The sequence below is a fragment of the Lissotriton vulgaris genome, chromosome 12 (assembly GCF_964263255.1).
Source record: "Lissotriton vulgaris chromosome 12, aLisVul1.2, whole genome shotgun sequence".
NCBI classification, from domain to species: Eukaryota; Metazoa; Chordata; class Amphibia; order Caudata; family Salamandridae; genus Lissotriton; species Lissotriton vulgaris.
The window spans coordinates 36,244,956-36,271,576 of NC_141700.1; the positions used below are offsets into that span (position 1 = coordinate 36,244,956).

Below are 26,621 nucleotides of genomic sequence, written 5' to 3' on the forward strand. Positions count from 1 at the left end.
ATGTTGCTGGGTTTTTGTGACTAAACAGCAAAGCTTTCTAAGATCTATCGTCCATGGAAACAAGGTTAGATTTTTCAATGTCGCACAGTTAGAATGATAGGTGGGTTTTGTATGGATTCCGACGATGAACCGCAGGCTGCAGCTGATCTGTGCAATGCACCGCGCAGAATTGTAAAACTTTTGTGCGGTGAAATAGTGTTGTGCCACCTAGCCTCTGGTTGTTCCATCCATTCAAACAGAGGAGCAAGATACAAGGTAAGCCAAGTTTGAAGCTGCACTGCCTTAAAACAATTACATTTTTATGAGCTTTGTTTTCATAAATGAAGCCAAATGTTGATGTTTCTCTGAAAGAACTGCTATTGCCACACTCTGTGCCTTGATTGCTAGTAAAAACAGTGCCAAAAATACAAAACAAATCCAAACTAGATAAATGATCTAATATTATAGCTGTAAGACGTGTTTTAATGAGCTCTGCACGTTACTTTATCATAAACGACAAGACCCTGTTTTTGACAAAAATTCTTTAAATGAAAAGAGTTCTGTCAACAGGTTCTAAGAAACAAATTACTTCACAAAGAACATACATTCTTCAATTAAATATGATGAGACTGAATGAAACAAAATCACACCAATAGACCACTGGCAAGTTAAAATATAAAGAAATGATTTAATGAGTGGGAATCCTTGGAACCAATTATGAAGTTAAAGGTATACAAGTTACATTTCGTCCCTTGATCGATGCAAAAGATAATCTCTATCATTTTCCTCATCATCATCACTTTCGTGATATTCATCTTCGTCATCCTGCTCCTGCTCATAAACAAAATCGTCATATCCTTGCTCCTGAATCCTTTGTTTCCTCTCCTCTTCTTGTCTCTTTCGCTTTTCTTGAAGTATTTGGTCAAGTTTATCTTTCATATTCTTTTCAGCCACCTAAAAGTTACAACATCAAGTTAAGTTTATTTTTCAAGAGAAGATAAGTGCAGATGGATTCCCTTGCTTCAGCCCTTCTTTATAGAATCTGTATTCTAAAGCCCTGAAGAAGGTACATACATTAAAGAAAATCACTATATAGTTATGGTAAAATTATATTTTCCATTTCAGTATACAGAGGAGGTACTGAGAGTAATTTTATTTCACTTACTCTTCTAGCGGAGAAACGTGCATTTTCAATACTTTAGTGGAATTTAGGGCAGAATATGATAGGTCACTAAAGTATGGATTGTTTTGAATAACTGGGAGTATAGGAAACCAATCAGTTGATTCTTTCGTAGCCCTATCTTCTTCAGAGACCATGCTGCTTGGTGATATCACTCATTAAGAGCACTGAAACAGGGTGCACTTGTTCCCCCCACAAGTTATTAAGAGTTAAACTGAGTTAGAAAAGAGCAAGCTGTGTTTGTTCACTGTTTGAACTTGCTTCTATAGCCTCCCCAGATGTTAGCCAGTGTTAGCACTAAGCACAAAACCAAGAAAAGTTAGTAATTAAGCATACAAAACATGGGCCAAATCTGTTGCACGCACGATTCCACATGCTTTTGACATATGTTAAAATTGGTTATATGATTGTGGAGTACAAACTTTATCACTGCTAGAATGTTTTGGCATCCTATTTTTAAAGATTGTTCAGGCAGGTTATAAGCGAGCCTGTAATGGCATAATGTAAAAAAATGGTCTGAAAAGACAGAACAAAGGAAAAGAAAACACACTGTACATCAACCACAACCAAATATCTAAGCATCTATTTGATACTGACATCTGCTTCTTGCAAAACATTAAAACACCAATCTACAGTTCATGATGCTTATACAACCTTCCCATTATTAAAATCAAGTCATCAGGTAGATTATTCAAGAGGGTTAGTGGTTTCCTTCTTCAACTACTGCAACATTAAACATGCATTGGTTTCCAAAGCAGAACTACTGAAACTCCTAAGGATTCACACATGAACTTCAAGACTGTGCCTTGAACTACAGATAGCATATCACACCACAACTGCTTCATAATTTCTTTGGCACTCTACTAAACGTTAATGGAGCCAGGGGTGGCCTTAGGAATGTGCAAGCTGTGCACCTGCACAGGGCCACCAAACCCCAGGGTCCGCCACACCAATATATATCCTTAATATAATAATCCTCTGAGGATGGATACATATTTGCGTGGTGGCCCCTGGCAGGGATTTGGCGGCCTCCGGCTCTGTTCCTCTTCCAAACACCCTGACCCCCTCCCCCTCTTCAATGGACTCCGCGCTCGGCACCGCCCGGACCCCCTCTTCCGGGCCTCCTACCTACGCTCCCTGCCCAGGGCCGCCTTGAGCCCAGAGCCGCCCCTGATGGGGCACAGAAGTTTCATAGGTTCAGAAGCAATCTATCCATTGCATACCATAAAGGAATCTGAAACACAGTACTACCACACCAAGCAGACATCCAGAAATAAAATAGTTAAATGGTAAGAATCTATATCTGAAACAGCCACAACCTTGCACTGAATGTACCATCTAACATGTGTGCCTCTTAGGGCACCTTAAAAATTATCCTATTGAGAAAGGCCCACCCTGCTAACTCTCAGGCAATATATGACCTCCAGAAAGAGGAATATTAGGCCCTCTTCCTTTAATGCCAAGTCCAATGCAAGGATTTTGCTGCCATAAGTCAACTGAATTTTAATGCTTGACCAAGTTTATTTTGAGAACAATTTTAATGCCCGCTGGTGCTATCCTTAGCATCAATCTTAACACTGTCTTGTACTTAAAGTGCATTACCTATAACTGCACTTCCTTTATATCGGTGTCTTTTGTACTTACACATTTCAAACATTCCCTGTCATCAAACTGCGAATCCACAGTATTTTAATCTATAAAAACTGGATTTACAAGGAAATACTTTTATTTGTTCGCCATCATTGAATCTTTTACAGATTATAGCCTAAAAAATATGCAATAATCACTTTTGCACATAAAAGAAAAAAGTGGGTAGCAGACTCGCCTCTAGTGAAACAAAGACATACTTTGCCCACCGAAGAATCACCCACTGCCTTTGTGCCCAGGCTGAAGTGTCTGTGAATCCCTGCCTGTCCTCCAAGGGGCAGCCCAGTGGAAATCAAGGAGTTACATGCTGGCATACATCACCACATTCTCAGAGAGAACAGTCACTTTCTCTGCAAGGATATGGTTCACCTTCCTTCGGCAGAAAGAAATTCAGGCAGAAATCTATCTCGCCGCATGAGTGAATTACTTCTTTCTGGGTTCAGAAAGGTAACAAAAGGTTGACAAGAGATCCTCATATTCTTTGTCCTATCAATGCAGAATGTCAGGCACCTGAGCACATTATGGAATGTAGTGTCTTTTCTGCAGCTGAAGATGAATCTTAGAAGCACAGTATCCCTTAGGCGAAAGTCAGAAGGCACATTGAGCAAAACATTTGGATTTGCTGTGACAAATTATGGGGCCGATTAGGATTGCAGTGAATCCGCATCCTCTAGGCCGGCGGAAGCCACCGCCGGCCCGGAGGATAAGGATTCACCGCTACGGTGCCTTCAAAGACCCCCCGCCAGATTAGGATGGCTGGGGGTCATCGGCGGACGGGAAGACTGTCCGCCGCTTTTCCGCCGCGGTCGCCTTCCGACCGTGGCGGAAAAGCTCTAATATGGTGGCGGTGTCTATCAGACACCGCCAGCCAAATTAGGATGGGGCAGAAAACATCCGTGGCGGCTTTTCCGCCGTGGAAAAGCGTGTGGTCTTTTTTGTGTTTGGGGGCCTGTTGCGGGCACCAAGGGGTGTTGGGGGGTGGAGGGTGCACATGGGGGGTACCTATGGTACCCCCCTGCCTTTGCATGCACAAAACAGCTTTATGCATGCAGAGGGAAAACATGCATATTTAACATTGCGGAGGGCACCCGCCGCAATGTTAACTATACGGGATGTGACCGCCAGGGTGGCGGTCACATCCTAATTCCGAGGGAGGGAACGCCGCTGCCCCTGCGAACGGTCCCTCCACCTCGGGGGAGGCAGACGGACGCAGGTCCGTCCGCCAACCTAATAGGGCCTTATATTTGGCAAATTATAAAAAAGTATTTTCAATTGCAAAGGCCTTAATCTCGTCCATCAAGGGCTAGGAGTGCCTTTCTCTGGAAGGGTCCAACTCATTCTAACTATGAGTAGGTTAAAAGGCAGCAAACGTGACTTAAATTAGCGTTACACCAATCCCCAGAATTTTCTTTCTAAATCTGGGAAGTTGAGAGAGATCTGGTGGCATAAAGGATATTGTCTCCCTGGTGCTACATATCACTCTAGGAATATCCTATAACCCATTTTAACTAGTCACCATTCGGCTAGACTCAAGACCTCGAAGATAAGACATAACTTAGGTTTTGATGATCCTCACACACACTATTGGTGTCATGTTTCATCACTGAGTCTCCACCTGGTCCCTTTAAACCAGGATAGGCCCCACCATGAGGCAGAGAGCACTAGTGATATTACATCCGATGGGGGTCCTCTAGAGAAATGCTAAAAATATCTGGAGGATACCCTAGTATCCCTTTAATATCAAGCGCCTCTAGTATAGTTAAACATCTTTAGCAAGTGTTCTTAAAGGAATTTAGTATCCCTGCACCCTAATATGAGTTGGCATGTTTCAGCGCTCTTGGTCAGGCCGCTATGAATCTATATGGATGCCCGCTATTTTATTGCTACTGTCTCAGTTATCCCAGTCTTAAACTTCAGGGTCTTTGTCAGACAACACAAAACAGAAAACATGTATACAGGTCTACCTGCCGCCTGTGTTCCAGATTAGCATATACTAATTTTCATGTAGGAATGTACTAATACCCCACTACAACAGACGGGGCAATGCCCCTATAGCCACATTCACTCCAAGGGTACTGTGCCACTGACAGTACCTATTTTCGTCGTGAAGGAGAAGCATGGCCTACAACTCACAGATTAAAGCGAAGAACATCAAACTTAAAACCAGTATATAGGATGGCAGAGGAAGTAAGCACGCGTGTAAATTAGAATGATCGGTAAATCTGGGAGCAAAAACAACCCGCAATGCTATCATACACTTTACCCCAATTCACAACTGTGGCAAACAGCAGGGAATGCCATGTGCAAATTTTGGCTGCACTCTATTTGTATATCAAATCAGCTAATTTTCCTGTTTTGCACAGCCTTTTAACACAAACTAATCATTGGTGGGAAGTGTGTGCAAACTGCAAGCAAAAGTCATTTGCTCTCAGCAATTAAAAGGCATAGGTGCTATAAAGTGTGCAAATACAATTTAAGCTATTTTAGCCCATTGTATGGCGCTAAATAAAAAAGAAAAATCCCACCTGAGTGGAAAGGTGGTGAGGGAGTGATCTTTAGAAACAGTATCACACTGCTAGGTGTGGATGGAAGATGCTGGGCAGTAAAAACACATAACCTATAGCTAATACATTGTGTTTGTTTTTGCCCTAATCCCCAACTCACAAATAAAATTGCACCTCTGGATCTCGACACGACAGAGAACGTGTAAGTTCCCTCTTTGATTTGTTCTATTTGTAGTTGTCCATGCTCTGAGCAAGTGGCAGAATCAGTACACTGCAAATGTATCAGATTTAAGGATTACCGTAGTTTTTCCCCATGTTGACTTTGCAAACTTGTCTGCATATTCCTCACTATTTGCAATGAGAAAGTTATCAAAAATACTTCCTGCTCTGACCTAAAAAGACATAAAAAGGCATTACAGGCAGTAGTGAAACATACAATCACAAAAACATTTACTAATTATTATGTGTGTGTATTGCATTAACATCTAAAAACATTACAGCTGGAAATGGTAATTACTAAAAACAAGCATTTGGCACAAAAAAGCACCTGTTTGTCATGTTGACTAAAATGCTATTTTTTGTAAAAGTGGCTCATGTCGCGGTTTCACTTTGATAGCGTCTCGCACCTTTCTTTAGACGCGGCTCGTCTAAAGGAAGGGGCATGGATGAAATTAAAGTGAAAGCACAGTATGAGGTGCTTTTACAAGAAAATATTTGCAACGTAATAGGTCTTGAATGCGCAAGAGTTTAAGCTATTGTAATTTATAATGCCAATAGCTCAAACTCTCATAAAGGCGAGACCTATTTCACTGCAAAGAAGCGGCCATGATAGTCTCGGGCTGCTGTTAAAGAGAAAGAGCGCAGTTCGCACTGAATGTTGCAGGAAAGCACGTCGTGCCTGCAGTACAAGAAACTCATTAAAGAAAATAGTGCTTACAGTCTAAATAAACATACTGTCTAACAAAAGAAGTAAATGGGCCAGTCCTCATAGGAGGTTACAAATGAAGCCAAGGCGGTACTAAGGAGGGACTAACAAGCCTTTTAATGAATCAGAAGCCAGCACTTACGAAGGACAATGACACAAGCCAGTGAAAAATATAGGCGGAGAGTGGGCGGGCTTCAAATCCATACTCGAATACAGCATGCCTGGCCGGACAAGTGCTGCCCAGGCTCGAACTAAAAATGTGCCATATAGGTGAAATCACCAACATCCTAATAAGTTGAAGATTCCAAAGATGGAGAATGGAGAGTACAAGAATTTACTTTTTCTTCACCACTTTGGGATGATATTCATAAACACTGAACAGAATTAAGGTCCTGATTACGATGGCGGTGGGACTGCCACCATCTTGGCCGTTGGTGGCGGTCCCACCGCCCATCCAGCCCATTGGTCCAACTACTGCATTTGGATGCAAGCGGTCAGAGCTCAGATATCTGGGGAAAAGGCTGCAGCGTCTGACCGGATCCCGGATGGCGTCAGGGCGGTGGTCGGACTGCTATTCCCTGCAAAGAGGGCGGTGCCTGCTCTGCACCACCGTAGGGATGAGGATGTTCCTTTCTGCCTGCCCTTTCATGGCGGTTCACCCGCCATGAAAAGGCAGGCGGAAAGTGACATTAATGTGATGGAGCAAGGATTCGCACGTAAAGCGACTTGCTCTCACTCATGAACCTCGCCTAATGTATAATCCTATTAATCCCACTGTCCGTCATTTATTAAGCATTTTCCCCAACACGCGGGTGTCCCCGAGAGGCTTGCCTGTGTGTCTTTTCATCCTCACAATGCTTGCACTAAGGAAACGGCTGCTTTTGCAGAAATCCAGTCTGCGCATGCGTCGGTCATACCCATGTGATGTGACGCACTCGCATTTTGGAGGGATTGTATTGCTCATGCGCACTGATGCGAATATGGCCGCTTGTCTCTCACCACGCTCTCAGCTTGCTACCGCTGCTTTCGCCTATCTGTCTTTTCGCACTAAACCTTAATACTACAGATGTTATAAAATAAGGGGTGTGTAAAAACCTATAACGGAATACAGTGTGATTAGTTTATGTATGATTCTAATTTGTTCTCGCTTACTTTTCATGTACCGCGTCTCTGGGGGCTGGGGCACACTTGAGCTACGCCATGACGAAGCTCCTCTGAAACCTGTCATGTGACCTGGGAGAAACCTTACTGCGCAGAAGCTGAAACAAGCCAGCTGGCTCCTGAAGCACAATGCGCCTGGGAACCCTCTCAAGGAGACTGAATCCTACCTTGAGCGAAGAAACACTGTTGCTATATGCTATGCACTTGTATTGTTTTCTGTATTCCTATGCCTGGGAACGTGAACCCAAGGGGCGGGTATGCAAAAATTATTATTAATGATGGGAACACTGAATTCTAGGAGGCGACAATGACCGAATCACCTCTCCTGACCAATCATAATGTGGGGAATTGTCACTTGCAAAATTAGTGGGTGGTCTAAGGGTCCCCAAACCGTATAATTGTCCTAGTGTAGCATAGAGAAATTGTCCGACTTGTCCGAGTAGCAGACCTGTCACTGACCCTACGAACTCTATAGGTGCTCAATCTATTGCATTAACATCTAAAAACATTACAGCTGGAAATGGTAATTACTAAAAACAAGCATTTGGCACAAAAAAGCACCTGTTTGTCATGTTGACTAAAATGCTATTTTTTGTAAAAGTGGCTCATGTCGCGGTTTCACTTTGATAGCGTCTCGCACCTTTCTTTAGACGCGGCTCGTCTAAAGGAAGGGGCATGGATGAAATTAAAGTGAAAGCACAGTATGAGGTGCTTTTACAAGAAAATATTTGCAACGTAATAGGTCTTGAATGCGCAAGAGTTTAAGCTATTGTAATTTATAATGCCAATAGCTCAAACACTCATAAAGGCGAGACCTATTTCACTGCAAAGAAGCGGCCATGATAGTCTCGGGCTGCTGTTAAAGAGAAAGAGCGCAGTTCGCACTGAATGTTGCAGGAAAGCACGTCGTGCCTGCAGTACAAGAAACTCATTAAAGAAAATAGTGCTTACAGTCTAAATAAACATACTGTCTAACAAAAGAAGTAAATGGGCCAGTCCTCATAGGAGGTTACAAATGAAGCCAAGGCGGTACTAAGGAGGGACTAACAAGCCTTTTAATGAATCAGAAGCCAGCACTTACGAAGGACAATGACACAAGCCAGTGAAAAATATAGGCGGAGAGTGGGCGGGCTTCAAATCCATACTCGAATACAGCATGCCTGGCCGGACAAGTGCTGCCCAGGCTCGAACTAAAAATGTGCCATATAGGTGAAATCACCAACATCCTAATAAGTTGAAGATTCCAAAGATGGAGAATGGAGAGTACAAGAATTTACTTTTTCTTCACCACTTTGGGATGATATTCATAAACACTGAACAGAATTAAGGTCCTGATTACGATGGCGGTGGGACTGCCACCATCTTGGCCGTTGGTGGCGGTCCCACCGCCCATCCAGCCCATTGGTCCAACTACTGCATTTGGATGCAAGCGGTCAGAGCTCAGATATCTGGGGAAAAGGCTGCAGCGTCTGACCGGATCCCGGATGGCGTCAGGGCGGTGGTCGGACTGCTATTCCCTGCAAAGAGGGCGGTGCCTGCTCTGCACCACCGTAGGGATGAGGATGTTCCTTTCTGCCTGCCCTTTCATGGCGGTTCACCCGCCATGAAAAGGCAGGCGGAAAGTGACATTAATGTGATGGAGCAAGGATTCGCACGTAAAGCGACTTGCTCTCACTCATGAACCTCGCCTAATGTATAATCCTATTAATCCCACTGTCCGTCATTTATTAAGCATTTTCCCCAACACGCGGGTGTCCCCGAGAGGCTTGCCTGTGTGTCTTTTCATCCTCACAATGCTTGCACTAAGGAAACGGCTGCTTTTGCAGAAATCCAGTCTGCGCATGCGTCGGTCATACCCATGTGATGTGACGCACTCGCATTTTGGAGGGATTGTATTGCTCATGCGCACTGATGCGAATATGGCCGCTTGTCTCTCACCACGCTCTCAGCTTGCTACCGCTGCTTTCGCCTATCTGTCTTTTCGCACTAAACCTTAATACTACAGATGTTATAAAATAAGGGGTGTGTAAAAACCTATAACGGAATACAGTGTGATTAGTTTATGTATGATTCTAATTTGTTCTCGCTTACTTTTCATGTACCGCGTCTCTGGGGGCTGGGGCACACTTGAGCTACGCCATGACGAAGCTCCTCTGAAACCTGTCATGTGACCTGGGAGAAACCTTACTGCGCAGAAGCTGAAACAAGCCAGCTGGCTCCTGAAGCACAATGCGCCTGGGAACCCTCTCAAGGAGACTGAATCCTACCTTGAGCGAAGAAACACTGTTGCTATATGCTATGCACTTGTATTGTTTTCTGTATTCCTATGCCTGGGAACGTGAACCCAAGGGGCGGGTATGCAAAAATTATTATTAATGATGGGAACACTGAATTCTAGGAGGCGACAATGACCGAATCACCTCTCCTGACCAATCATAATGTGGGGAATTGTCACTTGCAAAATTAGTGGGTGGTCTAAGGGTCCCCAAACCGTATAATTGTCCTAGTGTAGCATAGAGAAATTGTCCGACTTGTCCGAGTAGCAGACCTGTCACTGACCCTACGAACTCTATAGGTGCTCAATCTAGAGTGCTGCGGAGCACTCTGTCCATGCTTTCCACAATCTCCTAGGGGTGGAAATAGTCTTAAGTGCTGGCGAAGCACTTTGCTGGGGAAATTCGAAAACCCAATCGGGGTTACTGGCGGATTACTTGCAGAGAGGGGTAACGCAGGCGTTGCATCCGAAGCTGTGGGTGTTGGTCGTACCTTGGTGAGCCCAGCCCTGACCCAAACCTGAGGGGTATCCTGTCCTGACTGTCCGTGAGCTGTACCTGCTCACATTCTGGTATTCCATTCCTTGAGGGTCCTTGTCCCCGTCTTCCAAACTGACCCGTGGCCAGGGTTAGTCCTCATTCCTAATTAGGTAAATATCAATCAGTGGGTTTACGTCTTTTCTATCACTCTCTCTCTCTCTCTCTCTCTTTTTCTTAATAAAGCACTCTTGCCTGTGATACTGCCCTATTGCCTTGAAAGCAACTTATATGCAATTGTTTATTAGAATTATTCCACTTTTTCCCCTACCCGTAGGACATTATTACATTGTCATATTATAGTAGTATGTTCCATTTTTCCCCTTTTCCCTTAGCATTGTTTGCAGTGAAATTCAGTAAGAATAGAATAACTAGCCTAGTTAAGTACTCATATTAGGTCCTGTTTTATGTCCCTTGCCCTAGTTTAAGTTTGCGGTGAATATCCCAGTACTCGTCAGTGTTCTCAATTTTGCTAATGGTACTTGCCCTAATCCATAGTTACATTGTGGTATTAATTATAACTCTTGATGTGTTATTTTGTATTTGGCTTGCCATCTTGGCATATTCATTCTGAAATCTTTTCGATAAAACTTTAAAACTCATCAGGTGTCTGTGGTCATTTCACAATATATATATAGTGTGGATAAAGGTATCTTGGTGTATAAAGTGCAATTTTTCCTACGAACCCTGTCACCTATTCCCTGCTAGCTCCTGATCCGTCAGGAGTAATGTGCCTGTGGTAAGTCAGGTACATGATCAGCAGTAAGTGTGAAGTCACCCCCCGAATTACTCATAGTGGCGTGCAAGAAATCACCCGGTTCACGCAAACTCAGTCCTTGTTTACTCACGCCAGGGCCCAGTGTGTGGGGAAAATTGGTAAACTTGTGACCCGGGTGACCTGCGCGCTCTATCAGTAATTTTCTGGTAGCAGAGCTATGGTTAGGACTAGTTAAGATAGGTAGATAGGACAATTGATAAACAAACCGTGAAAATAAAATGTGCTGCTGATTTTTCTATTGCATTGATTCAAGTATTTTGCCATGTTTTAAGGGTTTTTATGTAAATGTATATGATTTTTGCATTGCTGCTATAAGTGTTATATGTCGTATTAACAAAGAACTGTTTGTAAGCGTTCAGTGTAGTCCGAATCCCCGGGGAAGTATATAGCTAACGGTGAGTAGAATCCGGTTAGCTGGCAAGGTCACTTGTTTAGAGTCATTAGCGCAGGGTTAAGAATACCTGGAAGCACTAATTAGGATCTTTTTGCATCTGTATAATTGATAGCCACGAGTCCTTTGTATAAAACTTCCCTTGTGATATCACCTAGTAAGGGTCACATGTGGGAGGAGTAATAGGGTCTCCGAGGCTTGACTGGTAAGTAACATAGTCCGCTGGTGAAATCCTGGCTCAGTATATATCCCGGAAAGAAGTGGATGAGTCAGAAGAATAACAGGGTCTGTATTGCTCGTGTGTGAGGTTAGGCAAAGAAGTCTATCCGGAGTGAATGAAAAGTAGACAGAAGTGGTTTACTTGTAGTGAAAGAAATTTTTTCTATCTATTTAGAACACTCAGACACAGTGGCAATCGTTGTGTGTTGTTGACTAAGATTTGCACTCGCACTTTAGGAAAAGTTAAAAGTTTCCGTTACCTTGTGAAGGAGGGAGTTGGTCGGAAGACTGCTCTGACGTCACTCCGTGCCGCGCTGGTATTGGTCAAGACAGCGGGTGTGTAGTGAAGCTGAATTTGTAAGGGAGGGGTGAGTGCCGGAGCGTGAGACCTGGTCTTGCGAAAGGCCGCGCACCCATTGGACTAGAAATTTTGTATCCGCAGTGTTGATTGGTTTCTGCAAAATAAAAGTCGCGCTAGCATTGGAAGTACAAAGGTAAACAAAATTAATCAGGCCGAGTTAGAAGCGAGCCTGGAAAGGCATATGTGGTATCCTGAGTTCTTACCTAACCCACAAAACTCAGGCTTCTATAAGGAACAGATTATACGAGGTAGACCGCACATGATGTATGGAATAAAAAGAAAAATGTCGTTTGCCGACAAGGTAAAGAATTTTTTTAAAACAGACAAGCCCATTAGAACGAGGGAAGGTGTGATCATTCCTCCACCGAATACTCCTGCTTCCTTCATGATGTTTGACAAAGGGTACCATACCTGTGTATGGCTAGAGAATTGGGCAAAGTATACTGCAGATGACGGAGTCCTAGCATTTCCTATTGATGGTACGTTTAATGGCAGAATCCTGTTTAACTTAAGGACCCGCATGAATGAATTACATCCCAGACCCAGATTAACCCAGTACGAGGCTCTAGAAGAATGGGAAATTGAGGCTTTGGAGAGAGATAGACCCCGGATGGACAAGGGAGTGAGCAAATGGTATCCGAGGGTCCATAGAGAAACCAAAGAGCAGAAGATGAAACATTGGAGACAAAGCATGATGGTGGAGGGTTTGTTTCCAATGATGGGGGTATTAGAACAAGGGAAAGGAAAAAGTAAAGAAAAAACCCATCACTTAATGCCCGTAGGGGACTCAGAAGATGAGCACCTAGAAGATTTGTTGATGAAAAACCCACCTCCCTATGTAGCAGAGTCAGAGCCTTTAAGTTCACCAAACCCGTTTGCAAAATATCCCAGATGTCGGAGGGATAGCGAGACAGATGGAACGGGTACGGATAGTAAGACCAGTGAAGGGGATGGGTTTTGCAGACCTAAATCCACGGTCCCGAATTATCAGCCGTTTGGAGAAGGCCCACCTCGATTGATTACTCCGACTGCCCCAAGTATTTACCCTCCCTTGGTACCCCAAGTATTGCATGACAAGTCCGCAGAAAAGGCTTTGCGAGAACAAGAGAAGGAAGCCCTGGTTAGACAGCGAGATGACTTAGTCCGGACCATAGCCCAGATACATCCCCATCCAGATTCCCTGACTATCCCAGTAACCATTGGACCCGCTATTCCTCTTTATAGGGACAACCTGGCTAGTCCTCGTCCTCCCGTCACGACCCCAAACATGCCAACTCCCAGCATTCCACTCCCGAGAAAAGAAGTGCTCATAGATGATGATCAAGAAAGTGAGTGCGAATCAGTGGTCCTGATGGATATGCCCATTAGGGAACCTAGAACTAGCATGCCGGGGGCAAGAAGTCAGAGTAGGGCAAAAGAGGTTCTGATTGAAAGTACGTCTGGGGTTAGGAGTGCCACGGTAGTATCCCCAGAAGAATTAGACAGATGGACCAAAGAATTGGAGAAAGAGACCACTCCCCAACCCAAACCATTAGAGATCTATAAGCTAAGAATAGAAATAGAAGAAATGATGGCTGGAAATGTAGGATTAGACCGTTTAAGCTCCTTCAGCGAAGAAGAGTTACTGTTCATCAGTAAAAACCTTACCCGGAATGCTAGATTGCTCCATGAGAGACTGATGGACACAGCCACAGAAATGGGAATAGATGTCAGTCGCTCCAAAATCCTTCAGAAACCCTACAGAGTAGATTTTTTGGACAAAGACTTAGAGAGCTTGAATGTGGTAGGAAAACAGATCCAGATAAAAGAATTATTAAAACTCTTACAGAAATGGGGGGATGTAGGGAAGTGGAGAACCCGGTGGGCAAAGAAAAAGGAAGACAGCAGGGCAAAATCCCAGGCTTCAGAATATGTGCTAAAAGAAGTAACTCCAGCAGAAAAATTGTGTCCCATGAGAGAGGTCCCGGGGGGAAAATATGTCCATGTCCCTTGGTCCCGACAGGATATCGTGTCTTTTACTAATGACTTCCCGAAATTACGGGAGAAACCAGTCGACTGGTACAGACAGGTTGAACGCTTCATAAAGGTTCAGAAATGCCTATTGAAAGACCTGGATGGGTTTTTCGACATTGTGGTTCCTGTAGATTTGTGGACCGACTGCAAAATTGAAATTGATTGGCGTAGTGAGGAATATGCGAGAGACGAAAAAACCGGAGCTCCCGCACCTGAAGTAATGAGGAAATATGAGCAAGTCATACAATACCTCAAGAAAAAGGTACCTGCAAAGGAAACCGATTGGACCCGGATAGATAGAACTACCCAAGAGAGAGACGAATCTGTCCACTCCTTTTATGAAAGGTTGCTGCAAGTGTTTAAAACTTACAGTGGAATCGATAATGTGGACATGAAGGACATGACTCATTTCAGTTACAGATTCGTGCTGGGATTGAGGCCTGAAATATCCCAATGGATACGAGATAATAAAATCAGCTGGCAGGGAAAGCCTATAGATGATGTCCTTAAGTACGCAAAATACTGCGAAGATGAGATCGAGAATAAAAAGAAAGCCCTCAAGGAGAAGGTTATGTGGGCACAAGTGAAATTGGCTGAACAGCAAGAAAAGCAGTTAAGTAAACTGAATTCTAATAATAATGCCCAAAGTACCAATGCTGGGGGAGGAGGGAAGCCTCGTGCAAAAATGAGTCGGGAAGAAGCTATGAAAAAGTTTCCTTGCCACGGGTGCGGCCAGATAGGGCATTGGAGAGACGAGTGTCCACACCTACAGGCCGGTAATGCCCCTATAAATGGGTTAAATCCACAGGTGCAGAAAGAGGGGACAAGAAAGAACCAGCAACAGGTAAAGCTACCGCCAGTACCTCGCGCTCCTAGACAGAATTATAAGAATCAGGGCCAGCAGAATGAAAGGGCGGAAATATGGGAAGGAGAGAATGAAAGCAATGCAGCAATTCCACAGTACCTGTTAAACGATTCTTTCCTCTGTGATGAACAAGATTGACGGGGCCTGAGAGGGGAGGACAAGGAGTGCGTGCTTGGCGCCTCCTTACCGGTAGACCAGACTGGACCATACATTGAAGGAAAGGTTGAGGGAAAAGACGTCACCTTTCTGTTGGACACTGGTGCTACCCGGTCCACTGTGAGAACAGTGGATGTTCCTAACCTACCCCTCTCGGGAGAAGCAATCCAAGTAGTGGGTGTCTCCAATCAAATAATAAGTACTCCAGTAACGGAACCTATGGAAATCTCCATAGGAAACTTTAAAGAAATGCACAGATTTGTGGTCTGTGATTCCAGTCCTGTGAACCTATTAGGACGCGATTTGTTGTGCAAAATGAACTGCACCATCTTTTGCACTCCAAAGGGTGTTGAAATTCAGACCCCCGATGAAGATGGCTTGTACAAATTGATGTTGGTAAGACCTGACACTGACATTAAAACCTTGTCCATTGAAGACTTACCTGAAGAGCTTCAGTTAAGAGTGGTACCTGAAGTATGGGATTTCACGGGAAAAGATGTAGGCTTAATGGCAAATGTGGACCCAGTCAAAATAGCGATAAAAACAAATGCTGTATACCCCAGAACAAGACAGTACAAAATGAGTGCAGAAGTAAAAGCAGGAGTCGCAGTTGAAATTACCAGATTGCTCGAAGCAGACATCATACAAGAAGTAATGAGCAGTCCCTGCAACTCACCCATCATTGGGATTAAAAAGCCTAGTGGAAAGTACCGAGTGGTGCAGGACCTGCGCAAGGTAAACCAAATTGTTGTACCTTGCTGTCCCATTGTGCCCAACCCTGCAGTGATCCTATATCAGATTCCTTGGAATGCGGAATGGTTCACTGTCATTGACTTGCGCCACGCATTCTTTTCCATCCCATTGCATCCAGAAAGCAAGTTCCTTTTTAGTTTTGAATTTGACAGCCATATCTATGTCTGGAATCGTGTCCCTCAAGGGTACACTGAAAGTCCATCGATTTTCAACCAGATCCTAAAGAAATGCCTTGAATCTCTAGTACTGCCCAGAGAGTCCGTTTTGGTACAGTACATAGATGACCTTTTAGTGGCATCTAAAACTCAAACTGACTGTGTCACCGACACCATCGCCTTGCTGAATCACCTAGGAAAGGGAGGACATAAAGTATCCCCTGACAAGTTACAGTTCTGTAAAAACTCAGTAAAATATCTGGGGCACCAGATAGAGAAAGGGATCCGAAAAGTCACCACAGAAAGGATCAAGATAATTAAAGCAATGGACCTACCCCGAACTCAGAAAGAGGTGAGGATGTTTCTAGGAGTTGTGGGGTACTGCAGGCAGTGGATTGTGGGATTCGCAACTCTGGCCAAACCTTTGATAAAAATGACCAAGAAGGGAGTAGAAGACCCAGTCAGTTGGGACAGTGAAAGCATGTCCGCTTGGGTAACATTGCGAAATTGTCTATGTACCGCTCCTGCCTTGGGTATGCCTGACTATTCCAAACGCTTTGAACTGTTCTGTGACACCAGAGAAAATTGTGCGCTCTCAGTCCTGACCCAGGAGCATGGGCTGGTAAGGCGTCCCGTGGCCTATTTCTCGGCCACTCTAGATCCGGTGGCTGCTGGATTGCCCGGATGGCTGAAGGCAGTAGCTGCTACTTGCGTCAGTCTAGAACAGAGTGAAAATATTGTCATGGGACATCCTGTCACTGTATATGTTCCACATTCTGTTGTAATTCTACTGACAAGAACCAAGACCCAGTATCTCACACCTAGTCGGCTGACTAAGTATGAGAGAATTTTGATTGGTGCTGAGAATGTAACAATTTCTCGGTGCAACGTCTTAAACCCCGCAACTCTGTTACCTGTTCCTCTGGATGTAGACGCCGAGGATGAAATGGAACATAACTGCATTGATCTAACAGAATTCAGCACTAAGCCCCGTCCTGACATCCGAGAGGTAGCATTGCTCGATGGGGATCTTACAATCTTTGTGGACGGCTCATGTTTAAGACATGAGAGTGGAGGTCTGTGTGCTGCCTATGCTGTAGTCACATTGACAAACACCATAGAAGCCTCTTACCTATGCGAGGTGAAATCTGCACAGGTAGCAGAGCTCATCGCATTGACAAGAGCCTGTAGGAGGGGTAAAAACAAAAGAATAACTGTGTATACCGACAGTCAGTACTGTTATGGGGTTGTTCATGACTTCGGCCAACTATGGTTACAAAGAGAATTCATGACTTCCTCAGGTACCCCTATCAGAAACGGAAAGGTGGTACAAGAATTACTGGAAGCTATTCAATTGCCCAAAGAATTGGCTGTGGTCAAGTGTGCGGCTCACAGATCCGGAAATTATGATGTGACAGCCGGGAACAGATACGCCGACCAAATCGCACAGTTTTGTGCCCAACACCAAATGTCCCTCCAAATTGGGTTATGGGGTGGACACAGCTGCCAACTGATGTTGTTTGATAATGTGTCAACGTGGGATGAATTGAAAGACTTACAACAGTTAACAGACAGGGAAGAAAAAGGCAGGTGGAGTGAGAATGAATGCAAAGTAAGGAATGACGGTGTGGTGGTAAACCCAATTGGAGTGCCTGTGCTGCCCGACAGCCTGATAGATCCCATGGTCAGGATGATACATGAACCAACACATATGGGAAGGGACGCAATGTGTCGTGTGTTTGACAAGGTGTTCTACAATTCAAGGTTCAGGAACCAAGCGGAAAGGTTTTGCCAGAGGTGTCTAGTGTGTCAGCAATTTAATGCAGGAAAGAGGACTGTAGTAGAACAAAGTACCATCGGAAAGGCAGTAGGTCCCTTTGTCAGGATGCAGGTGGACTTTATAACAATGCCCAGATGCAAGGGATATAGGTATGTCCTGGCCATAGTGTGCCTGTTTTCCCGGTGGGTGGAGGCCTACCCAGCAAAGAAAAATGACGCCTTAACTGTAGCCAAATTATTGCTCAGGGAGTTGATACCTAGGTTTGGAATTCCTGAGACGATTGAAACAGACCAAGGTGGGCATTTTGCCAACGAGGTCCTAGAAGAGCTCTGTAAGGCCTTTAAAATGAAGCAAAGACTGCACTGTGCCTACCATCCCGAGGCGTCTGGGGTGGTTGAACAGATAAATGGCACGATCAAGTCCAGATTGGCAAAGATGTGTGATTCCACCAAAATGAACTGGACAGAAGCTTTGCCCCTTGTGCTGATGAGTCTGAGAAGTATTCCGAATCGAAAAACAGGTCTGAGCCCCCATGAGGTACTAATGGGGAGAGTGATGCGACAAGCATGGGTACCTGGACACAAACTGCTAAGCATTACTGATGATTTGGTGCTAGAATACTGCAAGCAACTGGGTGACCAAGTGCGTTCTCTCTCCCACCAGATTGGAGAGACAGCTGACGACTGGCCCAAGACTCCAGCACATAAGCTACAACCAGGTGATTGGGTGGTGTTAAAGAAACATACCCGGAAGAGTTGCCTTGGACCAAAGTGGGGAAAGCCACGACAAGTGATCCTTGTCACCACTACTGCTGTAAAGTGTGCTGGTGTACCGAAGTGGATCCATGCCAGCCACACAAAGCGGGTAACCGGAGAAAACGCGACTGAAGCTGAAGGCAGCACCGCTGAGGAGACTCCCGAAGAGAGTCCGGATCTCGCTGACATCGAACTGCCGAGCACAAGTCGAGACGTTGAGTGGTACCCTGCCGACGACCAGGTTCATGATCCAATACGAACCAGGAAATATTCTTACCTAGACAGTGAGTGGGATAGTCCAGGTGAGACAGAACTAGAGGACGAAGGTCAGGTAAACGAGACTCACATCACACCTGATCAGGAATTAGGCCAAGTAGGGACAGATCAAGACATCGACACTCCTCCCGAGACTCCGGAGTCTGGAAAGGGACAGATAGTGGTCAAAGTTGAAGTTCATGCGGAAGAAAATGAAGGGAACAAAGTGCATGAACCAGAGCAGATAGAAATAGACGAACTTGTTCAGGAATCAGAATCCAGTTAAAGCGAACCTGAACAGGGCCAGCTTGAGGACCAGGCAGAAGAAATAGATGAAAGACCTGGAACTAGTCAGACAGGAAGGGAAATAGACTCTGTCAAACCCAAAGAAAAAATAAAAAGAGTGCACGAGGAAGGCCAAGTGTCCTCGACCACTGAAAGTCACAGAAGCAAAAGTACACCCAGGTACGTCAAAAGGTTAAGACTCCGAATAAAAACAGTCGAGGAAAAGCTGAAAGACCGTAAGAGGGCTGAAAGTGAAAGAAAAGCAGCCCGAGGCAAGTCTCTGAGAAAGAGCGACAGAGTGAAGAAACAGAATAGACTGTATCGGAGCCCCGAATGGACATACTTGGTGCTGGAAGAAATTGATGAGCCCAGTCGCAGTGGCAAAAGTGACGAAGAGTCCGTTACTGATCGGAGCTCTGACGAAGACCCCCCTTGAGACAAAACCGAGTGAAGCCTTGGTGTGAAGAGACAAAGAGGGGTTGCAAAAGCCACCTGTAAGCTAAAATGTCTGATTCAAGCGTAGCAGGAAGGTCCAGATTTGGGTGTTGTAAAACTTGCTGTAAAATATGCTTATGTAGTGTAGCTATGTTGATAATAATGTGGATAGGACTAACAGTTTTTATTCCTTTTATGATAAGTAGGGATCCTAACTTGTCCCCTACTGAACCTGAAGGGATAGACACAGACGTTGTACAGACTGCAGAAACACCACGAAGCTTAGAACGACGTGACAACTCAATTAGTCTAAGACACACACGACCAAAATTAGAAGCATCAGATGAGGGTGGACTGCACTTTCACAACATGAAAAACAGGACGCATTTGAATGTTTTTGCTAACTTATGGAAAGGGGCGACCATTCGGTCCCCCCGAACGTATGGTGGAGTACCACGATCCCCCCGGGAAGCCATCTTGGGCGGGAGGCGAGTCTCGGCTGGTATGCCCGAAGCGGCGTAGCCGGGGCGCGCCTTTTTCCCGCCCTAGAGTGGGTTGTCCTAGACACTGACGCGGCCGGCCACGCCCTCGGAGGCAGGCGGGGGCGGGTTTACGCCCGCCCTGAAGACGGATAAAAGGAGCAGAAGCCAAGAAAGCATCCTCTTGTTCCTGTGCTCTGAAGCTGCACCTCCCCGCTGCACGTGAGCTCAAGATGGAACGAAGAGCCAATTTTGAGCGTTGTAATCTTTCTTTTTGTTTTACAGATATTCCGTCTGAGAATGCCCAAGAAAGTCGGGAAGCGGGTCAGTACCGATCAGATGCTCCGCATGCTCATGAAGGAGGTAGCCGATTTGAAGAAGCAGGTGGCGGCTAAGGACGGGGAGGGAAGACCGAAACGGCCTTTGCCGGGAGCAGTCCCCGGTGGGAGAGGCAAGAGGTCCAGAAGGGGGGCACTCGGGGGGGAAACCCCGGTTCCCGATACCCCACTTAAGGAGCCAACCCCGACGCCGAAAGAAGGGAATCCGATCCCCGTGGTGGTCACCCCCGTGAACGGGGAGGATATGCCTCCCGAGTTAGCGGCACAATTGGCAGCGTGGTTGGGAAAAGATAGCGAGGGCACCACGGCTGACGACGCCCGCGCAGTAATGAGGCAACTGCGGGAATCTAGGGAGGCTGCGAAGGCACCATCTTCTGTTAACGCATCAGGCCCAGGTTCGGTGGCAGATGCAGCGTCTGGTTCAGGTAAGCGGCCATTGCCGATTGCGGGGGAGGGGTCTGTACCTTCACGAAGGGAAAGGTGGCTCAGCATGTTCCACTGGAAGTTAAGGAAAAGATTTGGGCGAATAAGTATGTGAACATTTTTTCTTTGCTTACCGATCATTACGAGATGGAGCATGTAAAGAGTCAAAAGGAGCTCATGCATCCGAGTGTTTGGCGCGCAAAAATGGCCGCCTTTAAGGTTGACGAAAACATTGGTACTTGGGGCAGAGCATGGGGCATTTTTACCTCCATCATGGGAGAGTGCAGGCCCGAGTTGTTGACCGAGTTGCCAATTTATCAATCACGTATCATGGAGCATTCCGTAGCATATGGGGGCAATCAGTGGTTCTGCTATGACAATCTTTTTAGAAAAGCTAAGGAACACGACCCGATTTTGACTTGGGATTGTTACGACTCCGTGTCATGGCAAAAAATGGAGAGTACAGGAATGTTGAAGGTACCATTGTTAGGGAGTAACGGGGGGGAATCTTCCCGCCAAAACTCTGGGACACCCTTTCGGACGGGTGCAGGTAACGAGTACCACTCGAAGCCGAGTGGCAACACAGGTAAAAGGGGGATCTGTTTGAATTTCAACAGAGGGAAATGTACGAGGCCCCAGGGGTCATGCAAATTCAGACATGAGTGTGGGGGGTGTGGGCAGCCATCCCATCCTGAGTCCATGTGCAGAGCCAAAACGGGTGATAACGGTGGTAAGGGAGGCGCCAAACAGGTCTGATATAGTCCGAGGGGCGCCTTTACCTACCCAGATTGATACCATGGCAATGATTCCTTGGCTCAACGAATACCCGGATCATGCGTCCGCTGGGGTGTTACGAAACGGGTTTTCATATGGTTTCCGCATCCCAGTGGGGGATTTTCAAGGTGTAGCAAATTGTAAGAATCAACTGTCGGTCTTGCAGCACACGGCGGTGGTACAGGTAAAGATTGGGAAAGAGGTGACTCGAGGTCGCGTCGCCGGTCCTTTCGATTTGCCACCGGTTGCTAACTTTGTTTGTTCCCCTCTAGGGGTGGTCCCCAAGAAGGACCCGGGTGAGTTTCGGCTGATACATAACTTATCAGCCCCACGTGGTCTTTCCGTGAATGACGCGATAGACCCGGAAGTGTGTTCGGTGCGGTACGCATCTTTCGATGAGGCCGTTGCCATGTTGAATCGCCTGGGGCCCGGGACGCTGATGGCAAAATCGGACATCGAGTCAGCGTTCCGGTTGCTCCCGGTACACCCAGACGATCAGCGTCTCCTTGGTTTTCAGTTTCAGGGTCGCTATTACATGGATAGATGTATGCCAATGGGGTGCTCGATTTCCTGTGCCTATTTCGAGAAGTTCAGTTGTTTTCTGCAATGGGTATTCACAAGGAAGACAGGTTTTCAACATGTTATGCACTATCTCGATGACTTTCTGTTTTTGGGGGCAGCCGGGGATCCTGAGTGTGGACAGGCTTTACATGAATTTCGTGTCTTAATGAATCAATTCGGTGTGCCATTGGCACCAGGTAAGACTGTGGGTCCCTCGACCTTGCTCGAGTTTCTGGGGATCGAGCTCGACTCGGTAGAAGGTTGTTTTCGATTACCCAAGGAAAAAGTGTTAACATTCAGGTTATCCCTTGAGACATGTATTCGTGCAACAAAAGTAAACCTGCGTCAATTGCAACAGGTGGTGGGTCAGTTGAATTTTGCCCTGAGAGTGATGCCAATGGCGCGCCCCTTTTCCCGTTCGATTGCACAAGCCATGGTCGGCCTGAAGGAAGGTCATCATCGCACGAGGCTCTCGGCAGAGGTTCGCCAGGACATGCGCATTTGGTTGGCATTCCTGGCGGATTTCAATGGTCGAGTTGTCTGGAACAGGCCGGCGATGTCCTCCGAGGAGCTGGGGCTGTGGACAGATTCGGCGGGGAGTATAGGTTTTGGTGCCATATTTGGCGCACAATGGTCGGCTCAAAAATGGCCGTCATGGTGGCACGAGTGCGGTTTGACAAGTAACATTGCTTTTCTCGAACTTTTCCCTATTTTGGTGGCACTGAAAACTTGGCCCGAGGGGTTCCGTGATCACTCTGTGGTGTTCTGGTCTGATAACATGACCGTGGTTGAGTGTATCAATAGTCAGGCAGCACGATGCAAATTGATTCTGAGACTGCTCAAGGAAATTGTGTTGTTATGCATGCAACTGAATGTACTGTTTAGGGCAAGACATGTGCCGGGGGTGATGAACCAAGCGGCTGATGCGCTTTCTCGTTTCCGTATGCAGGCCTTCTGGGGTTTTCTGCCCACAGCGGACCCGGTGGCGGCACCCTTTCCCGAAGCTCTCTGGTCTCTCGGTGCCCCGAACTACAAAACCTCGTGGGAGAGAGTTTAGCACCCAGGACGAGGAAGGCATATGAAGGGGCGTTCCGTTCCTATTGGGCCTTTTTGGGTACTGCTAGGGGGGAACTTTGGGGTCAGGAAGAGTTTGTAGTGAAATTTCTGCTCTCCTTACGTCAGGCAGGCAAATCAGTAGCTACGGCCCAGAGGCATCGGGCCGCCATTTCCTTTATGGCAAAGGCTCATGGGATCCAGGACCCGACAGCGTCTTTCGTTGTGCAGAAAGCGCTACGTGGGTGGCAACGCCTTGAGGGTCGCAGAGTAGATGAGAGGCACCCGATAGGTCTGGATAGGCTAACCCTCTTATGGTCCGTACTCCCGGCAACATGTTCATCCCAGTACGAAGCAGTGTTGTTCCGAGCCGCATTTGCACTAGCATTCCATGGGGCTATGCGGGTAAGCGAATTAGTGGCGAAGAACAAGCGGGATACGATGGGGGGATTGTGCCGGGAGCACATTCAGGTCAGGGGGGAGACGATGACGGTCTCGTTTGTTAGGTCCAAATCCGATCAGGGTGCAATCGGGGACTGCGTAATCATTCAGAGGATCCCCGGTTCTTCATGTGCCCTGCGGTGTGCGTAGAGGAATACTTAGCGCAGAGGGTGGCAGCATGGGGGGGGACCTTGTTGCGACACGCTGACGCCACCCCACTGACGAGGTTTCAGTTCCAGAGGGTGCTTGCAATGTCGATTTTGGCCGCGGGCTTGAACCCCGGCGAGTTCGGGACCCATTCCTTTCGGATAGGGGCTGCTACTGAGGCTACAGCCAAGGGTCTGAGTGTGGAGGAAGTAAAACGTGTGGGACGTTGGTCCTCGAACTGTTATAAAAGGTATGTGCGCTTGCACATGTTGTGAAGCTGTAATGATATACTCACGCTTTTTTTTTTTGTTTGGTTTTCAGTTGCGCAAGCTTACGAAGCGGGGCGGACTGTGCAGTCGACCCGACACCTGGGGACCAGCGGTCAGAAATCACCGACTGCGAAAAAGGAGGTGTGGGTCGTGGGCCACTCATACGTGAGGCGTGCCGCGGACGTATTCAAAGCAGGTGATATGATTCACGTGGCTGGGGAATACGGGTACAGGGTGTCCTTCTACGGAAAGGGCGGGCTCTGTATTGACCAGTTTCAATCCTTTTTCGAGGGTTTGTTAGGGCGGACAAGGTCACCGCCGTCTATAATCATAGTCCATCTTGGGGGCAACGATCTGGTGGCCACTGGTAGACGACTTCTTCTTGAGGCAATGCTTTCCACAGTAAGTTGGTTGGCAAGAAGAGTTCCAGGGTGCACAATCGCATGGTCCCATATGATCCCACGGAAAGTGTGGCGGGGGGCTATTTCGGTTTCTGCTCTGAATCATTCCGTAAGGAAAATAAATAACAAAGTGAGTAGATTGTTTCGTTCAAGTACACTGCATTCTGTTTCGCATGGTTGTATCAAAGGGGACAGTATGTATTTGGGGGACGGGGTTCATTTGTCCCGGGTGGGGAATGAGTTACTCATAGGAGACCTCATAGCTTGGTTGAAGGGTTTAAAACATGACCTTTAGGCAGGAGTGGGGGGTCCGGATAGCCGGTCAACTATCCGGCCTGTGGCGGTAAGGTCATGATCGGTGAGCAGTAATTGGAAGATCCCTATGGGGGGGCGTCACCCATTACGGATGGGAGCGCTCGGGGGAGGTGGCCAATTGGCCCCTCAACGGGGAGGCGGTCCCGTCTAAGGATAGGCTGCCGGAAGGAAAGGAAAGGTGGTCAAGGCCCCTTCCTGGATAGGAGGGGCTACGGGCCCTCCTGGGGAATTTCCCGGGGCCAGGACATCTGCGACGGCAGATGGGTAAGTTGTGTGGGGTGCGGGAGGGGGTTTACGCTACCTTTTAGACACCTCACACGAGTCCTCGAACGACCGTTAAATGGCGTCGAGTTCATTGGGGCCCCCGTCAAGTCCAAGGGAAATTGGTAGATGCACTTGAGGTACGCCTCTGTGCGGTCGCTCCTCTCACAAGTGAGGGTGGTATTTCTGGTTTAGGGATCTGACACCGGTTACGACCTTGCCGTTGGCCCTTAACGTTAGGATGTACAATTTCAAGTCAAATGTTTTGTAGGATGTTAGTTCGGCTAGGAGAACCTTTGTATTAGAGATCTGTTAAGGTTAGCCAAACATCGTAATGTGGAAATGAAATTGTACATAATATGAAACTGTTATTTTAATGTTTTGATTTTGTTTCATATTTTAATAAATACGGCCGGGAAGGGTAACTCCCTTCCCGCCTTCCAAAAGTTCAAGAACTGTTTCCGGTTTCCCAATTCTTGGGGATTGTGTTGAGAGGGGGTGGCGGGTATCTCAGCCATATGGAAAGGGGCGACCATTCGGTCCCCCCGAACGTATGGTGGAGTACCACGATCCCCCCGGGAAGCCATCTTGGGCGGGAGGCGAGTCTCGGCTGGTATGCCCGAAGCGGCGTAGCCGGGGCGCGCCTTTTTCCCGCCCTAGAGTGGGTTGTCCTAGACACTGACGCGGCCGGCCACGCCCTCGGAGGCAGGCGGGGGCGGGTTTACGCCCGCCCTGAAGACGGATAAAAGGAGCAGAAGCCAAGAAAGCATCCTCTTGTTCCTGTGCTCTGAAGCTGCACCTCCCCGCTGCACGTGAGCTCGAGACGGAACGAAGAGCCAATTTTGACCCACCCACCAGCCCCTGAGGACAGCGAGTTGTTTTAAATAAAGTTTTGATATGGTAACTCTTTTTCTTGCAGGTTGTGATGATTGTCGTGAAATTTTTGAATATGCAATAAAGAATGGTTATTTTCAGTATGTTTTGCAAATAAAGTAATTTTGCACTAGGATTGATCAGTATTTATGCTTGTAATAAGTTATGTTTGTTTTGTAATCTTAGTAAGTTAGGTAGAATTGTCGTATTTATTTTGGTCGGGCGGTAAGGTCATGATCGGTGAGCAGTAATTGGAAGATCCCTATGGGGGGGCGTCACCCATTACGGATGGGAGCGCTCGGGGGAGGTGGCCAATTGGCCCCTCAACGGGGAGGCGGTCCCGTCTAAGGATAGGCCGCCGGAAGGAAAGGAAAGGTGGTCAAGGCCCCTTCCTGGATAGGAGGGGCTACGGGCCCTCCTGGGGAATTTCCCGGGGCCAGGACATCTGCGACGGCAGATGGGTAAGTTGTGTGGGGTGCGGGAGGGGGTTTACGCTACCTTTTAGACACCTCACACGAGTCCTCGAACGACCGTTAAATGGCGTCGAGTTCATTGGGGCCCCCATCAAGTCCAAGGGAAATTGGTAGATGCACTTGAGGTACGCCTCTGTGCGGTCGCTCCTCTCACAAGTGAGGGTGGTATTTCTGGTTTAGGGATCTGACACCGGTTACGACCTTGCCGTTGGCCCTTAACGTTAGGATGTACAATTTCAAGTCAAATGTTTTGTAGGATGTTAGTTCGGCTAGGAGAACCTTTGTATTAGAGATCTGTTAAGGTTAGCCAAACATCGTAATGTGGAAATGAAATTGTACATAATATGAAACTGTTATTTTAATGTTTTGATTTTGTTTCATATTTTAATAAATACGGCCGGGAAGG

At 46.7% G+C, this 26,621-nt stretch overlaps 1 protein-coding gene across 1 annotated transcript in view; it reads right to left on the reverse strand.

The window, feature by feature from the left end:
- Positions 1-717: 717 nt before the first annotated feature.
- The window catches only part of CALR3 (calreticulin 3), a 120,341-nt gene continuing 94,437 nt past the window's right edge, over positions 718-26,621 (reverse strand). The window contains exons 8-9 of the mRNA XM_086946329.1: positions 5,610-5,702; positions 718-933 (exon numbers count right to left, since the gene is read on the reverse strand). Coding sequence (XP_086802455.1) covers positions 718-933; positions 5,610-5,702 — 309 coding nt within the window. The remainder of the gene's footprint in view (positions 934-5,609; positions 5,703-26,621) is intronic.